The 19,919-nt window shown below is 42.0% G+C and overlaps 2 protein-coding genes and 1 long non-coding RNA gene across 3 annotated transcripts; all 3 read left to right on the top strand.

The window, feature by feature from the left end:
- The first annotated feature begins 1,648 nt into the window (after positions 1–1,648).
- On the top strand, positions 1,649–8,686 carry LOC122333598. Its single transcript, XM_043231293.1, has 8 exons — positions 1,649–1,872; positions 2,914–3,010; positions 3,089–3,198; positions 3,328–3,398; positions 3,556–3,693; positions 3,878–3,970; positions 4,140–4,262; positions 8,657–8,686. Exons 2-8 carry the CDS (start codon positions 2,964–2,966, stop codon positions 8,684–8,686), a joined length of 612 nt encoding a protein of 203 aa, XP_043087228.1. The 5' UTR covers positions 1,649–1,872; positions 2,914–2,963.
- Positions 8,687–8,710: 24 nt separating this feature from the next.
- On the top strand, positions 8,711–9,916 carry LOC122333603. The gene is made up of 3 exons (XR_006248645.1): positions 8,711–8,799; positions 9,540–9,609; positions 9,750–9,916. It is a non-coding gene; the product is annotated as an uncharacterized LOC122333603 (long non-coding RNA).
- A 6,442-nt stretch (positions 9,917–16,358) lies between these two features.
- On the top strand, positions 16,359–19,917 carry LOC122333597. The gene is made up of 5 exons (XM_043231292.1): positions 16,359–16,446; positions 16,575–17,036; positions 17,727–17,905; positions 19,736–19,873; positions 19,906–19,917. The coding sequence occupies exons 1-5, from the start codon at positions 16,359–16,361 to the stop codon at positions 19,915–19,917; spliced, it is 879 nt and encodes a 292-aa protein (XP_043087227.1).
- Positions 19,918–19,919: the final 2 nt, after the last annotated feature.

Raw genomic sequence — 19,919 nt, 5'->3', positions numbered from 1 at the left:
AAGAGAAGAAGAGGAAAAACAGGAACTAAAAGAAAAACTGGGAAGAGGAGAAGATGAAAAACGGGAACTAAAGGAAAAACTAGGAAGAGAAGAAGAGGAAAAACAGGAACTAAAGGAAAAACTAGGAAGAGAAGAAGAGGAAAAACAGGAACTAAAGGAAAAACTGAGAAGAGAAGAAGATGAAAAGCAGGAACTAAAAGAAAAACTGGGAAGAGAAGAAGAGGAAAAACGGGAACTAAAGGAAAAACTGAGAAGAGAAGAAGATGAAAAACGGGAACTAAAGGAAAAACTGGGAAGAGAAGAAGATGAAAAACGGGAACTAAAAGAAAAACTGGGAAGAGAAGAAGAGGAAAAACGGGAACTAAAGGAAAAACTGGAAAGAGGAGAAAAGGAAAAAGCAGGAACTAAAGGAAAAACTGGGAAGAGAAGAAGAGGAAAAAACAGGAACTAAAAGAAAAACTGGGAAGAGGAGAAGATGAAAAAGCGGGAACTAAAGGAAAAACTAGGAAGAGGAGAAAAGGAAAAACGGGAACTAAAGGAAAAACTGAGAAGAGAAGAAGATGAAAAACGGGAACTAAAGGAAAAACTGAGAAGAGAAGAAGAGGAAAAACGGGAACTAAAAGAAAAACTGGGAAGAGAAGAAGAGGAAAACGGAACTAAAGGGAAAACTGAGAAGAGAAGAAGATGAAAAACGGGAACTAAAGGAAACATTGGGAAGAGAAGAAGATGAAAAAACGAACTAAAGGAAAAACTGGGAAGAGAAGAAGATGAAAAACTAAAGGAAAAACTGGGAAGAGAAGAAGAGGAAAAACAGGAACTAAAGGAAAAACTGGGAAGAGAAAAGAAAACTGGGAAGAGGAAAGATGAAAAAACAGAACTAAAGGAAAAACTAGGAAGAGAAGAAGAGGAAAAACGGGAACTAAAGGAAAAACTGAGAAGAGAAGAAGATGAAAAAGCAGGAACTAAAGGAAAAACTGGGAAGAGAAGAAGATGAAAAGCAGAACTAAAGGAAAAACTGGGAAGAGGAGAAGAGGAAAAACGGGAACTAAAAGAAAAACTGGGAAGAGGAGAAGATGAAAAACGGGAACTAAAGGAAAAACTAGGAAGAGAAGAAGATGAAAAACGGGAATCTAAAGAAAAACTGGGAAAGGAGAAAAGGAAAAACTAAAGGAAAAGGGAGAGGAGAGGAAAAACGGGAACTAAAGGAAAAACTGGGAAGAGGAGAAGATGAAAAACAGGAACTAAAGGAAAAACTGGGAGGAGGAGAAAGATGAAAACGGAACTAAAGGAAACATTGGGAAGAGAAGAAGATGAAAAACGGGAACTAAAGGAAAAACTGGGAAGAGGAGAAGAGGAAAAACGGGAACTAAAGGAAAAACTGGGAAGAGGAGAAGAGGAAAACGGGAACTAAAGGAAAAACTGGGAGGAGGAGAAGAGAGGAAAACAGGAACTAAAGGAAAAACTGGGAGGAGGAGAAGAGGAAAAACGGGAACTAAAGGAAAAACTAGGAAGAGAAGAAGATGAAAAACGGGAACTAAAGGAAAAAACTGGGAGGAGGAGAAGAGGAAAAACAGGAACTAAAGGAAAAACTGGGAAGAGGAGAAGAGGAAAAACGGGAACTAAAGGAAAAACTGGGAGGAGGAGAAGAGGAAAAACGGGAACTAAGGGAAAAACTGGGAAGAGGAGAAAAGGAAAAACGGGAACTAAAGGAAAAACTGGGAAGAGAAGAAGAGGAAAAACGGGAACTAAAGGAAAAACTGAGAAGAGAAGAAGAGGAAAAACGGGAACTAAAGGAAAAACTGAGAAGAGAAGAAGATGAAAAACGGGAACTAAAGGAAAAACTGGGAAGAACAGAGGAACAAAAACCAAAAGGTAAATGTAATAAACTTCAGTCCAACTAATTGCACATATACTCTTTTAATACTCTCCAGATACTCTTTCCTTTTAGTGCTTTACTTGCTCATTGTTGAGTGGTGCACCTTGAATATTCTAAAAAACGTTTTACTTTTGAATGTTACAGACATTTTTATATTTGCAAACTAAAATCAAGTTGGTCATCCAAAACATTAAGGCCTGGTTTCACAAAACCGTACTGTTGTGCTTCTTGAAACAAAAAAGCACTGCCATATTTTAAGATCAGGTAGTGCATGTTTCTTTCAGTTGAAAAGCACAGTTTTTTGTAAAATGAAGTAATAAAATAAAAATAAAGTGTATATTCTTTCTGGACTAAGTTACTAGCTGGACATTGAAATTGGCACACGTCCTGATTTTGCCAAGTTCGATGTGTCAACATATTTTATTTACCCTGGAACAAACTTTTATTACCATATCTTTGCACCTTACATTACCCATGAGTAATGCCTAAAACCAGATTTAATGATAGATGAATGACACTGCTGTACAATCACCAAACAAAGTGTGCCAAAAATATATCCCCCACACCATTACACCACCAGCCTGAACCGTTGATACGAGGCAGGATGGGTCCATGCTTTCATGTTGTTGGCGCCAAATTCTGACCCTATCATTCGAATGTCTCAGCAGAAATCGAGACTCATCCAACCAGGCAACGTTTTTCTATTGTCCAATTTTAGTTTCCTGTTCTTAGCTGACAGGAGCTTCACCCGGTGTGGTCTTCTGCTGCTGTAGCCCATCCACCTCAAGGTTCGACATGTTGTGTGTTCAGAGATGCTCTTCTACATACCTCGGTTGTAACGAGTGGTTATTTGAGTTACTGTTGCCTTTCTATCAGCCAGTCTGGCCATTCTCCTCTGACAAGGCATTGTAATCCCAGCTTGTAAATAAAAACTTCTGATACACTTATGATAACATATATTCTATAAGTCCAGTCTACTTCACGCTTCCATTAAAAGAATGTTAATATTAAATCACTTTGTTGAACTGATTTTGAAGGACACAATGGATTAAGAAATCAGGGGGCCACATGCTATCTGAACTCAGTGATGCAGACACTTTTCATGACAGAAATATTTAGGAAAACTGTGGAAAGGTGAGATTTTTTTCATTGGATCGGTTATCATTAACACTGCTTAATAAAATATTCAGTTATTAGTGCACTGTTTTACAGGTTGTTCAAACCAATCGATGTTCACATTGCACAATTATTTATGGATTTAAAGTCTCTGAAGACAGGCTCTGCCTCCACTGAGAGAATCACATCTGAACTAAACATTAATGGTAGGGTTTGTATTTGTCTTTCACACACATACTAGGGAATAAAAATGTGATCAAACTTAATGGTGAATTTAATGTTGACATGGAAAAACAATCTATTATTGTCTAAAAGCGTGGATATTATTTCGTCAGTTTATGAGCAGGACGATGCAGCAGAATATTTCCAGAAGATCATGAACATGGTGAATCCAGAGATGTCTAAGGTGTTCAGACCCTACATATATTATTACATGTATTACATATAGTGATTAATAAAATGGTGAGGGACATATTTTGGTTAAAAATCCATTTAAAAACCCAATGAAAAAAACAAAACAAAAATATGAAGAATAATGTCAGTTTACACAAACATATCGTCAGGTTTTCCAGGGAGAGCTGATGCACAAAACCACGTGTAAAAACCCAGGAAAGGAGCACCCGCTCGGAACACGTCCTGAATCCTTTTACATTATTCCCATCTGTATGGAAATGTACGGCATGGATTCTCCCATAAACATGGTAAATGTTTTCATAGAAAAGAAAGACACTCCAAATGAACTTCTGCTAAACATCACAACATGAAAGTCACAGTGTGAAAATATCATATATATATTCATACATTGCACGTCCAAATAAAAGTTTAGACAAATCCATTAATAGTTTAAATAAAGAAATACATCTAGTGTTGTTTATTGTATTTCAGCAAGACTGTTTTGATTCATATTTCGAGCCAATCACGTGTGAAGATGATCGAGTGAAATGTCCAACTTGCAAAGAGCTGGTGATCACAGAGATTGTGAGTTATAGAAATATTTTTCATTTGGATGACAACTTGTCTTATTTCATACATTGATTGAATTGTTATAAACAATAGACTTTATATAGTACGTTCTGCTATGCCTGACTATGGCAGATTACTTAAAAGTACAATTGCAATAAGCAGTTTTGTTTTGTTTTTCTGTCAGACATGTAATATACATAAACCTCCTCCAGTTCTGGTTGTGCAGCTGGAGAGTTTTCAACTAAGGATCAACAATTACAAGAAGAACACGTATAAAGTTGAAATTCAGCTGCAGTTATCAGTTCAAGTATGTCGAATTATTGTCAAGCCATAAAAAATGTCTTAAGTGTGTCAGCTGTTCAGTTTAAAGGAACACACCACTCCCCCAGAGTTATAAATTGAGTTTTACCATTTTTTTAATCCATTCAGCCGATCTCTAGATCTGGGGATAGCACTTTTAGCATAGCTTAGCATAGATCATTGAATCTGATTAGACCATTAGCGTTTCACTCAAAAATGACTAAAGACTTTCAATGTTTTCCCTATAACAACCTTGATTCTTCTACAGTTATACATTGTATAGTAAGACCGACGAAAAATGAAAAGTTGTAATTTTTTAGGCCGATATGTTTTGGAACTATAGCCTAATCTCATTCTGGCATAATAATCAAGAAACTTTGCTGCTGTACCATGAGTTTTCTGTAGCTCACGGAGTACAGAGATGAAGCTGAGAGACGAGGAGATCTTGTTTGAATCCACGTGTATCTACGTTTGACAAAATACTTTAAATCTGTGTAAAAGGAAGCTAAAATGACACGGTTGCATCTTTATATTAGTTTAGCATTTGTTAGCACTAACCCTTTTAGGGTTGGATTTGGTGTAGAATGCGTTTCCAACATGATAGAGCATTAACTTTTAGCAACAGTTCACGGATATTTCAATTCTGAACCACATAATGTATGTGTCACCAAGCCAGCAGAGGAGCCCTGACCTCTGGGTGATCTGCATCCACTCCCTCTGCGTTAACTTCCTGTTCCTGGACTATAAATACTGCAGCAAGCCACTCAACTGCAGGTTGCATTGTTTCAGCCTGTTGTATTGTAGTTATATCGTTAAGTGGATTATTGTTTCTGGTTTTGACCTGTCTGTATTCTGATTCTCTGATCGTTTGCACGCCTGACCTGACCTCCGCCTGTCTCTGGATTTTGTTATTGCCTCGCCTCCTATATATCTGTTAGCCCTGTTCGCCGCCCTGCCTGTTGGCGACCATGCCTTCGTTTAATAAAAGCCTGCACATGGATCCGCACGCCTCAGACCGTTCATTCGTGACGAATGCAACCTCACACCAGGATCAGCGACTTTTCACCGAACCATGGCCAGGTATGCACCTTGCAATGTCTTTGCTAACCCTCAAGCAGGGCACCCGATCACTTGAGGATTATACTCAGGAATTTCTGGACCTGGCTTACTTCTCTGATTTACGGACTGTTTGCTAATTGAATTTTTTCACGAGGAGGGATAAATCAGCCACTCAAAACACAACTTGTTCGAGAGGGTCCACGTGAATCACTTGCACACTTTATTGAGTTTGGTTTAGTGACTGTGGGAGTCAGCTCTCACGTTGGGTATTATGGAGGAAGAAGACACTGCATTTATTCCCAAGATGGCTGCCTTCCCGAGCCGCTGCCCAAGATGGCGCCTTCCCGAGCCGCTGCCCAAGATGGCCGCCTTCCCGAGCCGCTGCCCAAGATGGCCGCCTTCCCGAAACGCTGCCCAAGATGGCGCCTTCCCGAGCGCTGCCCAAGATGGCCGCCTTCCCGAGCCGCTGCCCAAGATGGCCGCCTTCCCGAGCCGCTGCCCAAGATGGCCGCCTTCCCGAGCCGCTGCCCAAGATGGCTGCCTTCCCGAGCCAGCTGCCCAAGATGGCGCCTTCCCGGGCCGCTGCCCAAGATGGCCGCCTTCCCGAGCCGCTGCTCAAGATGGCCGCCTTCCCGAGCAGCTTCCCAAGATGGTGCCGCCTGCCCAGAGCGCTTCCCAAGATGGTCGCCCGCCTGCCCAGAGCCGCTTCCCAAGATGGTCGCGCCTGCCCAGAGCCGCTTCCCAGATGGCGCGCCTGCCCAGAGCCGCTTCCCAAGATGGTCGCCGCCTGCCCAGAGCACGCTTCCCAAGATGGTGCCGCCTGCCCAGAGCCGCTTCCCAAGATGGTCGCCGCCTGCCCAGAGCCGCTTCCCAAGATGGTCGCGCCTGCCCAGAGCCAGCTTCCCAAGATGGTGCGCCGCCTGCCCAGAGCCGCTTCCCAAGATGGTCGCCGCCTGCCCAGAGCAGCTTCCCAAGATGGTGCGCCGCCTGCCCAGAGCCGCTTCCCAAGATGGTGCGCCGCCTGCCCAGAGCAGCTTCCCAAGATGGTCGCCGCCTGCCCAGGCCGCTTCCCAAGATGGTCGCCCGCCTGCCCAGAGCCGCTTCCCAAGATGGTAGCACCGCCTGCCCAGAGCCGCTTCCCAAGATGGTCGCGCCTGCCCAGAGCCGCTTCCCAAGATGGTCGCCGCCTGCCCAGAGCCGCTTCCCAAGATGGCGCCGCCTGCCCAGAAGCCGCTTCCCAAGATGGCGCCGCCTGCCCAGAGCCGCTTCCCAAGATGGCGCCGCCTGCCCAGAGCCGCTTCCCAAGATGGCGCCGCCTGCCCAGCGCCGCTTCCCAAGATGGCGCCCGCCTGCCCCAGCAAAGCCTCAGTGCCCGCGCCTCGTGCAAAGCCTCCAGTGCCCGGCGCCTCGTGCAAAGCCTCCAGTGCCGCGCCTCGTGCAAAGCCTCCAGTGCCCGCGCCTGCGTGCAAAGCCTCCAGTGCCCGCGCCACGTGTAAAAGCCTCCAGTGCCCGCGCCACGTGCAAAGCCTCCAGTGCCGGCGCCGCGTGCAAAGCCTCCAGTGCCGGCGCCCGCGTGCAAAGCCTCCAGTGCCCGGCGCCTCGTGCAAGCCTCCAGTGCCCGCGCCTCGTACAAAGCCTCCAGTACCCGGCGCCTCGTGCAAAGCCTCCAGTGCCCGCGCCTCGTGCAAAGCCTCCAGTGCCCGCGCCTGGTAAAGCCTCCAGTGCCCGGCGCCACGTGCAAAGCCTCCAGTGCCCGCGCCTCGTGCAAAGCCTCCAGTGCCCGCGCCTGCGTGCAAAGCCTCCAGTGCCCGGCGCCTGCGTGCAAAGCCTCAAGTTATCCCCACCCTCCCACCCTTGCTACACGTCAACAATGGATCCCAGCAGCCCCTGCACTCATCCTCCACCCTCCACCTGGAGCTCGCCACGGGTCTGCCAGTCTCCATCGCCACCGTGGGTGAAGGATCCCTCGCTTCACCGTCCCGCCTCCGAGTCCCAGACTCCACCTCGGCTTGTAGACCCGCCCCGGCTTCCTTAGGCTCCTAGCTCCCTCCTCTCTACCGTGCTCTGTCATTCCACCAGCTTCACCAGGCTCCATCGTCTCTCCGGCTACGCCTTGGTTGGTCGTCGACCATCCATCGCCTCAGGATTCCACTCCTCCAGCTTCGCCTCGTCCCTCCATTCCTCCGGCTCTGTCAGGCTCCTCCCTTCCCCCGGCTCCACCTCAGTCCTCTGTCGCTCTGGCTCCGCCGCGTCCTTCTCATTCCCGTCTCGCATCAGTCGCCGAAGCCTGCGGTATTGCCTAGGACCTCCAGCGCCGCTGTGTCACCCTGGCTCTTCGGCTCTCCGCCTCAGTCTCCCCGACCACCTGCTCCGCCGCCGTCGGTCGGCTCCATGGGGTTGATGACCGTTACCTCTCCATGGCTCCACCACTGACCATCATGGCTGGGTTCTGGATCGCCTCCCGCTCCGGACTCCTCCCGTCTTCACCCTGGCTCCTCCCACCGTCTCTTCCTCCCTGGTCTCAGTTTGCTGACTCCCTCCCGGAACCCCCTCCCAAGCTCACAGTTATGTTTTGTTTTGTGGAGCGCCAGGAGTCGCTCCTAGGAGGGGGGCTATGTCACCAAGCCAGCAGAGGGAGCCCTGACCTCTGGGTGATCTGCATCCACTCCCTCTGCGTTAACTTCCTGTTCCTGGACTATAAATACTGCAGCAAGCCACTCAACTGCAGGTTGCATTGTTTCGCCTGTTGTATTGTAGTTATATCGTTCGTGGATTATTGTTTCTGGTTTTGACCCTGTCTGTATTCTGATTCTCTGATCGCTTGCGCCCTGACCTGACCTCCGCCTGTCTCTGGATTTTGTTATTGCTTCGCCTCCCTATATATCTGTTAGCCCTGTTCGACGCCTGCCTGTTATGACCATGCCTTCGCTTAATAAAAGCCTGCACATGGATCCGCACGCCTCAGACCGTTCATTCGTGACAGTATGCCTATATCAACGTAAAATAAAAATGTGCCAGGGTTCATGTATTGAAGCTGTGTTTCAGGGCCACTTAGTGGACGTTTTCTCTTTGAAACTGTGGCAAACCTGCAGCAAGGCACATGAAAACAGTATTGCACAAAACGCTCACAGAGGTACATATTTTTATGAGACTAGGTTGCACAACTCTGGTCATTTTTGAGCGTGATGCTAACGGTCTACAAACAATTTAAGCAAAATGTAATTCTGTTCATTTTTCAAGAGTCAGGTCAAATCACTGTTGTTTATAAAGAACTTTTTATAACAATGCTTCAACAGATTTGAATTATAGGAGCTTAATGAGAGTGATTCTGTGCTTTCACAGGGCGACGTGTGGAGTTCAACACGAGTATGATTTGTTTGCTGTGGTGAAACACTCGATCCTTTCAGTGGGGACATTACTATTCAGTCATCAAGTCATTTGAGGATCGTCAGTGGTACGAGTGTAACGACAGCTCTGTGCGCAAGGTGAACGTTTTTGTTTTCTTGTGGATATTTTGCCTTATTAAGGCGATGATCGAAGATGTAGCCAGGTTTCCATCCAAAGTTGAGTATTTAACTTATATGGAAAATTGGAATGTCGCATAAAACATTTGCAAATAAGAACCAGACACTTAAGAGGTCTTGTGTGGACAATTTTTAGTCCCCATGAGAAAAAAAAGCCTATAAATTACACAGAATAGAGTGTGTTCAAAGTGTAGGGCAATAGAAAGTACAGTATAAAATCCATTACATCTATGGAGAGTCCTCATAAAACACAAATGTGTGTGTGTGTGTGTGTGTGTAGCTAGAACATTAATAAGACGATAAATGCTTCTTAAAAATACTGTTAATTGGGACTTTTAATAAATACAACCAATAAACTTGTATTTTTCTGTTGGAGTTGGATCCAGTCGATGTGATTTGTATAATTTATCCAGTCAACCTGTTTGAATCTGTAAATTAAATACCATAAAAACAATAATTGACATAAATTCTGTCAGTTATTTAAATCAAAACCAACAAAGGAAATAAAGTCCCTAAAACATGGAGTAAAAAAAGTGACTAAAAGCTTTAGCAAAATGTCAGAATCCAGATCTTTATGTGCAGATATTCGCCTTTATACATAAATGTGTTCTCACTCAGAGCACTATGGCTGAAATATTAATATTCATATCCTGTGGTGAGTTGTAATGTGAGTTTTATGTTTTTTTCTTTGCTTTGTCCAGATACCTGATTTAAAAAACCCCTTCTACTGTGAGAAGGCCTTTCTTCTTCTGTACACAAAAAAATAATCAGGTACTGTATGTATTCAGTGATTTTAATTCGAAAACCAGAAACACATGAACAATGTCACTAAAAGACAGGATCAATATACAATTTCCGGGGAACAAATTTTTTCATGTGTTAACCCTGAGATGTTTTTTTTTTTAATTCAGGATAACAATGACCCTGGTCTGGTTTACCGTTGATTAAAAAACTTAACTTAAAACAAACAGTTTTAGCTAAAAAAAAAATCACACAAAAAATGAGACACCATTTGGATAATCTAAACCTCAAACAGATACTTCTGGATCTAACTCTGATCTTCAACCGGAGGAAACTCTCTCTGATCCAGAGAATCAATCGGAAGACAGGAGAGAGTCTGATGCAACCGCCAACGCCCAACAAAAACCATCAGATGAATCTAAATCAGTCCCAGAACATCAAGAGATGAGGCTAAAACACGTACCACGTACCTGCAGAAAATGTCCCTCATGGTCCTGATGCAACAGCAAACACAGAAAAGAACTAAATATTCAACAAAATACAATCTTTGGGTCTTTAAAACATGTCTGCGATCATCAGACCCACTGGCGATATCTAAGACGAGTTTTAGTCAGCATTCGACTCAAGGAATCATAAGAAAAAAGATTTTGGTTTCTAGCCTTTACTGTTCAAAAGTCATAGAAATGCAGCTTTCAGTCTGTGATTATAAAGTTTGAGTTAGAGAGAGTTAGCTGTGGATAGATTTACTATATATTTATATATATATATTTAGAGTAATGGAAATCAATTACAATTCTTGACTTCACCAAAATTGTGAAATCTTTATCAGAATTCTTTTCAGTGTCACTTTTCTCATATATATTGTCATTTTTCCTTGACCCAATAAAAATAACATTTGTGAGGACATTTTTTCTTGAATACTTTAAGCCGCAAATAAACTTTCCTACCGAGAACACTCATCATTCTTTGGGTCACTCGAGTCCACTTTTCTGAAAATTCTTTCATAATGTTAAATTCATTTTTGCTAATGTTTTCTTTCCATGTAGTCAGCAGCTGTGTGATTCTTTGTTCATTTCATTTTCAACTAACTGCTTTTCGTTTTTGTGAGAATAGTAAACTGAGACTTGATTTTCAAATAAATAAAAAACACTTTAAAACACCCAAAAGACACTGTTTCATGGCTATTTCTTCTAACAAACACCCTAATATTAGCGTGAATGCCTTTTTTTTTTTTTTTTTTATATGTCACAAGTACATTTTGTTTTATAAGGAGTGTTCCCGATCTAATTAATGCAGCCTAAAAATCCTTTAAACGGATTTGAATAATAAAAGTGTGTTGGGGTGTTATGTGTAGGCTAAGTTAAAAAGATGTGTCTTTAATCTAGATTTAAACTGAACGAGTGTGTCTGCCTCCTGAACAGTGTTAGGGAGATTGCTCCAAAGTTTAGGTGCTAGATAGGAAAAGCAGTCGATTTTGATATTCTAGGTATTATCAAATATCGTTTTGTGTTTTCCCGTAAAATCACACAGGTTAGTTTCTCATTCCTGTAAACTATATTCATATTTTAACCAGTTTTATGAGGGTCTGTTAGAAGTTATATCATTAGCGCTCTGGAATGAGTGCTTTCATGACATCTGCAAATAAGAAAAAAAACCTTGCAAATAAACAAAATGTTTGAAGTACAAAGCATATTATTCTTGTGTTTTCGTTAGATGCAACATAATGCAAACAAAAATGCATGCAAAGGGGAACACGGTATGCATTAATTGCAACAGCCTGCCTGTCATAGTCCACATTTTACAACGCATTTATTCTCATTATTATCACTGTGTTATTTAGAATAATCGAAACAACCGTTGTCTATTCTAAGAACCAAAACCTTTCCTTTTTAACACAAATCAAAAACATTACTATCAAAACTGCATTGCTTTGCTTACACTTATTAAAGCATGAAGACAATCAGTAAAAAAAAACTCCTGTTATATGAAACCTATAACCTGAGGTGTATTCATGTTCAAAATAAAGATCAGCACATTTTTGTTCATGCACTATGAAAACATAAAACACCTAAGCAGCACAGACACTGAAAAGCCTGTGTTCAGTGAAGTGGCCCCTGCTGGACGGGTTTGGTGCCGTAGGGGTTTTTTCCAAGACTGTTGTTGCTGTTGTTTTTTAAGACTCAAGAAGGCACCAAAACACTAGTCTGAACATCATTTTTAATTTCCCAAATTTCAAACACTCACCGTAGATGTAGACCATTCTCATCTATTTTTAGGATTATTTACAAATGAAAACATATTTCTTAGCTGTTGATTGGGTCCAACTTAAAACCATAATATTGCTGTTATAAACGGGACTAAAGTATGTTATTGTGGAATATGTCTGGGTGAGGTCCAGTGCACACACACGAATAGCAACATCAAATGAATAAAAGTAAAAGAATAAAACAATACATAAGCTAGGACATTTTAGTGTACTTCTCTATTTTTCAGTACACAGCGCTCTTTTGATGCAAAAACGGGGTTTTCACGAATCCAGTGAGACTGCCCTCTTTTTTTCATTGACCTCTGACCCCCAACCCCTTGAACTTCCTGTTCCCCGTTCCAAAATCTAACTGCATTATGTAAGTCACCCCAGAAAATAATTTGAATATTGCATTAGTAATATTTGTTCATTATTTGTTTAATTTTAAAATTCATATAATAACGACTATAGTAAAGATTATTACTCTTTTATTAAATACTTTTTAATTAATAATTTGTAAAAGAATTTTGCTTATTTTTACAGTACATTATTGCATGAGTAATATAGATTTTTAAAAATAATTTAAATAATACTAATTATAGTGAGTATAAACATTGCTCTGCCTCTAAAAGAGGCTGCTTTATACACACTGTATTTAATGTGTGTACAATCTTAAGTAGGCTTCTTGTTTTTCTTATCCAAGACAAACTAAGAGTAAAAATGCACTTCAATTACAGCTCCATCGTGAATCATTATAACTGAATAAGACTGATGAATTGATTTTGTTAGATTGATTCCAAAAAAAGTTGAATTACTATGTAAGTAATTGTTAGATCTTTTTTTTTTTGTCTAGGCAGGAGAGTAACAAACATTATTGAAAAGGGAAAGGAAACAAAGCATAAATAAAACAACAGCAAAAATCTTCAATTTCGTGGTTGTTATTCTCTCTCTTGGTATGATGTGCAAAGAAACTAAAAAAGGTGGGTCGACGCTTAGTTCCTCCAATCGTTCTACGCGCCTCATGAATATTAAATCAGTTTCTGGACGCGCTAGGAAACTCGCGACGCAATGTCAGAGCGACCTGATTAATATTCATAAGGCACCTCGCGCTCGGCGCTCTGATTGGTCAGTGCGCGCGTACACAGCGGCAGCGGCGCGGGTGCGCATGCGCGGAGAGGCGCGCAGCCTGTACGCGGTGCGGAGAGAGCGGAGGAGCGGTCTCAGATTGCGGGCGTCTGGGCTTTAAAAGCGGGCGTCACCTCGCGGCTCCGCATCAGCGTCTCCAGGCGAGAGAAGAGCGGCGCGAGCGGCACGAGCTGGTGAGTGACAGTCTCCGGGCGCATGACGTCATGCCCCCTCGCACACATTTATCGATCGCTCCGATTGATGCGACGCGTCTTCGGTGCCGCAACTTCACAGAACTGACGCGCGCGTTAAGTTCATCGCGCTACGAGAGCGTGACTTGACACTTCTCGCCGTCACGTCGGTGTCGCGCAGCAGCGCGCGCGCGTCTGTGCGCGGTAACGCGTGGGGTGATGATGAGGAGGATGAGGATGGGGATGAGGATGAGGAGGATGATGCGCGGAGCATTTGTTGCAGACTGTGTTTAAGTTGAGCCGTGCGTCATCCATCGAGTGCTTTGGGCCGGTCGCGAGCAGGAGGACAAACAACTTCTGTGCATCATGATGTCATGCCTGCATTTTCATCAAACTTCGGGAAATATTGCAGTGTTTCCGCTGTATTCCGTGGAGCTTTTGCTTGTTGCATATAGGGTTATAATCAGAGATTTGTTTGCATTGCTGTCTTTTGCTGTATTATGCGCTAGTAGGCTAGTTATTGCATTTTTTTGTACTAAATCTTATTGCAAATATGATCTGTTATTAGTCAGTACATGCAATTATTGCCATACTGTACTGTAGCAGAGTTATTAGACTAAGTCTTGCATTTTTGCCGGTGTATCCTGTTTCAGACTTTATTGCATATGATTAATCATAGAGTTGAATGAATAATAGTTTATGTTATGCAATACTGTACTGTATTAGAAATCAGATTCTCTTGCGGTTAGGATTATAATCAGACTTAAAATATACCTTAGTGTCTATAATAAAGTCATAGTCCTGCACTTTTGCTGTCATATTCTATCCTAAATTTTTATTGCATATGAGACTATAATCCGATTTAGCATGTGTTATTTTTCAGGTGTTTTTGATGCGTTAATGTAATATTAATTTTCATTTATTTTCATTTTCAAGTCTTATTGCACAATTATAATCACTCAGAATGTGCAATTATTGCAACACTACACTGTAGTTATTTATTTTTGCTTTTATATCTTGTTTCAAGTCTTATTTAATATAGAATTATTATCATAAGTTGCAAACATTTTTGTTTTGTGCAATACTGTATATATATTATTCCCGAGCCTTGCTTACAGGATTATAATCGAATTTAAAAAAATTATTTGATCTTATTTACTGAAGTTATTGAATCTTAATCTTTTTTACTGGTATATTCTAATTCAAATCTTAACTAAATAATTGATTAAAATAAGAATATGCACTAATTTCTATTTAATACTACTTAAGTCTTGCTGTTTAAATTTGATTGCATTATAATTCGTTTTTGCATTTCTGCTGTATTTTATTTCACATTTTATTGCATACAAGAGGAAGAGTCTTTTTCTGTATTATGCAACTACAGTTTAAGTTATTTTATAGTTATAGTCTTGCATTTTTGCTATTCTATTTCAGATTTTCATACTATTTTACAAATTATTATTATTCTATTTTATTATGCGATTCTGCACTTTACTTCACCGAGTTTTACTGTTCTATTTTATTTCACATCAGAATATTTTACAGACTCAGTAAGTGTGTAAAAAGTGTTTAATTCTCATGATTTTCTGCAAATATGTGTTTAATATCTCTTGTCCTCTTAAATAACTTCATATTTAACACAATAACATCGTTCTGAGTACAGTATCAGGGTTGCGATCAGTCAAAACACCGTTTGGCTGATGCACAGAAAAACAGTCACGCATGTGGAGACTGACACACACATAATGTGTGTGTGCGTGTGTGTGCGTGTGTGTGCGTGTGTGTTTGTGTGTGTTGCATGCAGGTTGTTTTGCTGAATAATGCTGTATAATCACACTGATCTTTAGTGGAAATCTGCAGTAAACACATTTTCCAGCCCAGTCCGTCATGCAGCTGTGTGTGTGTGTGTGTGTGTGTGTGTGTGTGTGTGTGTGTGTGTGTGTGTGTGTGTGTGGTTTAACGTGAGACGCTGAGCTGACTGTGCAGTTCATGTAAAGGTGAACAGGTCACAAACACAGTGAAAATAACATACTGCTCATTCTCAGTTGTGTTTATAAATATAAACACCTTTATTTAGTCTTAAACGATAGAGATGATTTATGACTCTCTTTTAATGAGAAGGAGCTTGTTGTGTGCAAGATATGACTACTTTTGGGGTGTGTTTTCTTTCAATAAATAACAAAAAAACCCTTAAAAACTCAATAATTTAAATGCAATATTATATAGGCCTTAAAATATGCTATATTTTTAATACCATAGTGTCTATAATAAAGCTATAGTCCTGCACTTTTGCTGTCATATTCTATCCTAACTTTTTATTGCATATGAGACTATAATCAGATTTAGCATGTGTTATTTTTTCAGATGTTTTTGATGCATTATAATCACTCAGAATTATTGCAACACTATACTACACTGTAGTTATTTATTTTTGCTTTTATATCTTGTTTCAAGTCTTGTTTAATATAGAATTATTATCATAAGTGGCATACATTTTTGTTTTGTGCACATATAACAACAAAAACCCCTTGAAAACTCAATAATTTGAATGCAATGTTATATAGGCCTGAACAAAATAAAAATGAGGATATAAATCAAAATAGAAGTCAATGTGAGCAGCTTTTGTTACCATTAAAAGTGCAGAAGATAAAATCCAATCCAGTAGCTGTTGAGTAACGTGAGGAGCAGAGATCTGACTAATCAGAGTTCAGGGATCTCAAAGACTTGTGTTTACATTAAAGCATTTATACATGAAATTATTAAATGGTTAATAATGATACATAAGGATTAATAATGAATCATAAAATGAGTTCTAGAGAGAAACAGGAAAGAGTAAAAATCGTAATGAATCTCATGGCTGTCCAGGAGACATCAACAAGAGTTTATATGTGATATTTCGGATGTGATTGTTTTCCTTTGGTAAATATATGTGGACATGCTCTCCCAGACAGGAACTAACCATCGTTGTCTTTCTCTTCGCAGCAGATTAATCTTTTGCCATGATGTCGCTGCAGAAGCCTCCCTCAGACGCAGCGCATCGACCATAGAATCCACCAATCACAGCGGCCCTCTGCTGACCCGCCCACCTCGCTCAACTTACGCTCCTCCCACAACCAGCAGCTCAGCTGCGACACCATTAAGGAGGGCGTGGTCGCCGTTTCAAGGAAACGAGTTCAAAGAGCCGACAGAAATATGCGCTGACCAACATCCAAAATGCCATGGGCTTGAGCCAAAACCCGCGCCCTCTGACGCAAAGCCACGCCCCTTTCGAACGAAAACCCGCCCCACAAAATCCGCCTCGTCCTCGTCCCTCTACTGCTCCTCGCTCTCCTTCTCACCTCCAATCCCAAACTGGCCAAAAACGGCACCAACCTGCAGCTGAAAGAGGAGCAGCTGGACCTCAACAAGAACGACAAGAACCTGGTGAGGAGCAGCTGGGACTGGCTCGAGGAAGGACAACCAGAAGAACCCCATCCGGAGGAAGGACCAAGAGCTTTCTAGAGTACCATCGAGAAGAGGAGGCGCCCAACAGCCCCGAAAAAAGACACTCCAGCCCGAGGAGAAGCACCTCCTGCCCAAACCAGAGGCGCAGACCTGGGCCAAAGAGAACCATGTGGAGGTGCACCTCACTCTTCCTCAGAACCACCTGCTCCTGCTGGCCAGTGAGGAAGAGGAGGAGGAGGAGAGTCCCGGAGAGACGCTGGAGGTCCACGAGCACTCGCTCCGGCCCAACAACGAGCGCCTCGGCCTGCGCCTGAAGCTGAGAGGAGACGAGCCGGAGGAGTCGCCCGAACGCCCGGCCAGACCCGAGAAGCAGGAGGAGGAGGAGGAGGAGGACTCCAGCTGGACCACGCTGTCCCAGGAGAGCCCGTCCGTGGAGACGCCTCAGGACACAGGTGCATGCAAATTCTGAAATATTATTCGCATTTAAATCAGCCGTTTGTTTTGGAGCTAAATTGTAAAGTGTCATTTATTTCTGTGATGCAAAGCTGAATTTTTGGTGTCGTTCGCCAGTCTTCAGTGTTTTTAAAACCCTTTCTGCGTTTATTTAATCAAAAATGCTTACACATATTATGATATGAATATGTTATGAATATCATTAAGTATTATAAATAATATACAATATTATTATACTTTCAAATCACCATTTCCGTGAGAATATATGTTCAGATGTAATTTATCCTTGGGATGCGGCTGAATTTTCAGTGTTTTGAAAAGCTCTTCTCAGCGAGGCTGCAGTCATTTAATCACATGTACAGTGAAGTTTGTGCTGATTTACTGCTCAAAGCATATATTATCAATGTTGAAAACAGTTGTGCTGTCCAGAAAAGCAGGTTACGTTTTATTTTTCAGGAATCACAGATGAATAGAAAGTTCAGACGAGCAACATTTATTTGAAAAGAAATGCCTTTGATGAATAAAATATTACGTTCTTTCACAAAAATCCTCAATCTTTCTGACCCTAAACTTTTGAGCAGTAGTGTTTCTGTCTGAAGTCATGCACAGCTTTATATTTGTCCCATGTGTAGCGGGAAACAGTGGTTGCTATGGCGACAGACGGTTTCTGAACTGTGTGTGTGTTGTAGGTGTTTGGGAAGAGCCTCCTCAGGTTCAGGACGTGTCTCAGGAGTATTTCTGGCGTATTTCAGCTGATTCCACTCCTCGAGAGCAGCCTGTGTCTGGCGACGCCCACTCTGACCAGGAGGCGGAGCCGAGCCTGAAGGGGGCGTGTCTTCCCGTGCCCTGCACTAAAGCACAGACTGAGGTAGACACAGATCTTCATCCTCTAATGCTGCTTAATCGCATTGTGCTTCCTGTTAAGACAGGAACTTGTGGCGGGAAATATTGAATTAACAATATTGATTTTATTTAAAGTTGGCACTAAATGGAAATTGGATAATGTAATGTGAGTGAAACAGCTTCTTGAACGCAGTTTTTTATGATATCCACATCCCTATTTAAATGCTATGTATAATGCATTTTATTTGTTCTTGGTTTTCACTGATTTGAATTTTTTTTATTAGTCAGAAACGCTAATCTGAAGATCTAAATTAATCTTAATCTAAATCCAAATGTATATGTGTCTCTGGAGCTCAGAAGCAGTCGTAAGAACACAGCTATATTTGTAGAAATAGACAATAGATGTTTATAATGTAACGCATCAAATAAAACATAATACAGTTAGAAACAATAATACAAGAAAATGAGAGAACCAGAAGATAAATATGAAGCTCTCAATGAGCTTTTGATATTTCTCAAAATTATACTGAATGTGCTAATCTTTGTTATAAATGATTTACAGTAATTTTAGTTTCAGCCCTCCTGTGGAGTCGGTCACTTGTGCTTTTATGGTTCTCACTCCTCGAAATGAAGTGAAATATAAATATAAATATAGCATATTTAGAAGCAGCAAAGCTGACCAAAGTGCACATAATCAAATGCAACGCAAAGAAAATAAAAATAAAAAAAATAAATAAATACCACAAATGCGTGAATGCAAAGATAATGCCCATAAAAAAGAGTCAAGGTCTCAAAGATAACTTGATTGTCACGTTTGAACTGTTTTAAAAAAGTAGCAAAAAAACATTTCATAAACGATGTAGAAAGGATTCAGTGAATGTTTGTAAACGTCCTTAAAGATGCCGCTGAATGAACGTTCTTTTAACGTTACTGAAGAACATGTATTCATCTGAACTGTGTAAAGAGCTATAGAAGTAAATGTGCCTTTACTCATGTCTAATGTGTGTGTGTGTGTGTCTCTCTCTCTCTCTCTCTGTGTGTGTGTGTCTCTCTCTCTCTCTCTCTGTGTGTGTGTGTGTGTCTCTCTCTCTGTGTGTGTGTGTGTGTGTGTGTGTGTGTACTCTCTCTCTCTCTCTGTCTCTCTCTCTCTCTGTCTCTCTCTCTCTCTCTCTGTCTCTCTCTCTCTCTCTCTCTCTCTCTCTGTCTCTCTCTCTCTCTCTCTCTCTCTCTCTCTCTCTGTCTCTCTGTCTGTCTCTCTCTCTCTCTCTGTCTGTCTCTGTCTCTCTCTCTCTCTCTCTCTCTCTCTCTCTCTCTCTCTGTCTCTCTCTCTCTCTCTCTCTCTCTCTCTCTCTCTCTGTCTCTCTCTCTCTCTCTCTCTCTCTCTCTCTCTCTCTCTCTCTGATCTCTCTCTCTCTCTCTCTCTCTCTCTCTCTCTCTCTCTCTCTCTCTGTCTCTCTCTCTCTCTCTCTCTCTCTCTCTCTCTCTCTCTCTCTCTCTCTCTCTCTCTCTGTCTCTCTCTCTCTGTCTCTCTCTCTGTCTCTCTCTCTCTCTCTCTCTCTCTCTCTCTCTCTCTCTCTCTGTCTCTCTCTCTCTCTCTCTCTCTCTCTCTGTCTCTCTCTCTCTCTCTCTCTCTCTCTCTCTCTCTCTCTCTCTCTCTCTCTCTCTCTCTCTCTCTCTCTCTCTCTCTCTCTCTCTGTCTCTCTCTCTCTCTCTCTCTCTCTCTCTCTGTGTGTGTGTGTGTGTGTGTGTGTGTGTGTGTGTAGCGCCCAGCAGTATCGTGTCGGGACAGCTCTGTTGAACCAGGTTCCTTCATCAGCAGCCTCTTTCACCCTCCTCTTCCTCTCTGTGTTACGAGGCGATGGGCCGCGCCGCCGGGTTCCTCAACAACAACTACCTGGTAAACACCGACAATAACACCGAGACCACCGACACCGCTTCGGCCTCATTAGCAGCGCTCACTCTCTCCGTACAGGACCTGACAGAGACCTCACGAGTCCCCGCGGCGCCGGCGCGAGCGAGAGAGAGAGAGAGAGATGAGC

Source organism: Puntigrus tetrazona, unplaced genomic scaffold (assembly GCF_018831695.1).
Source record: "Puntigrus tetrazona isolate hp1 unplaced genomic scaffold, ASM1883169v1 S000000299, whole genome shotgun sequence".
Lineage (NCBI taxonomy): Eukaryota > Metazoa > Chordata > Actinopteri > Cypriniformes > Cyprinidae > Puntigrus > Puntigrus tetrazona.
Note: the sequence above shows the minus strand (reverse complement) of the source record. Positions and strands in the feature narration are given on the sequence as shown.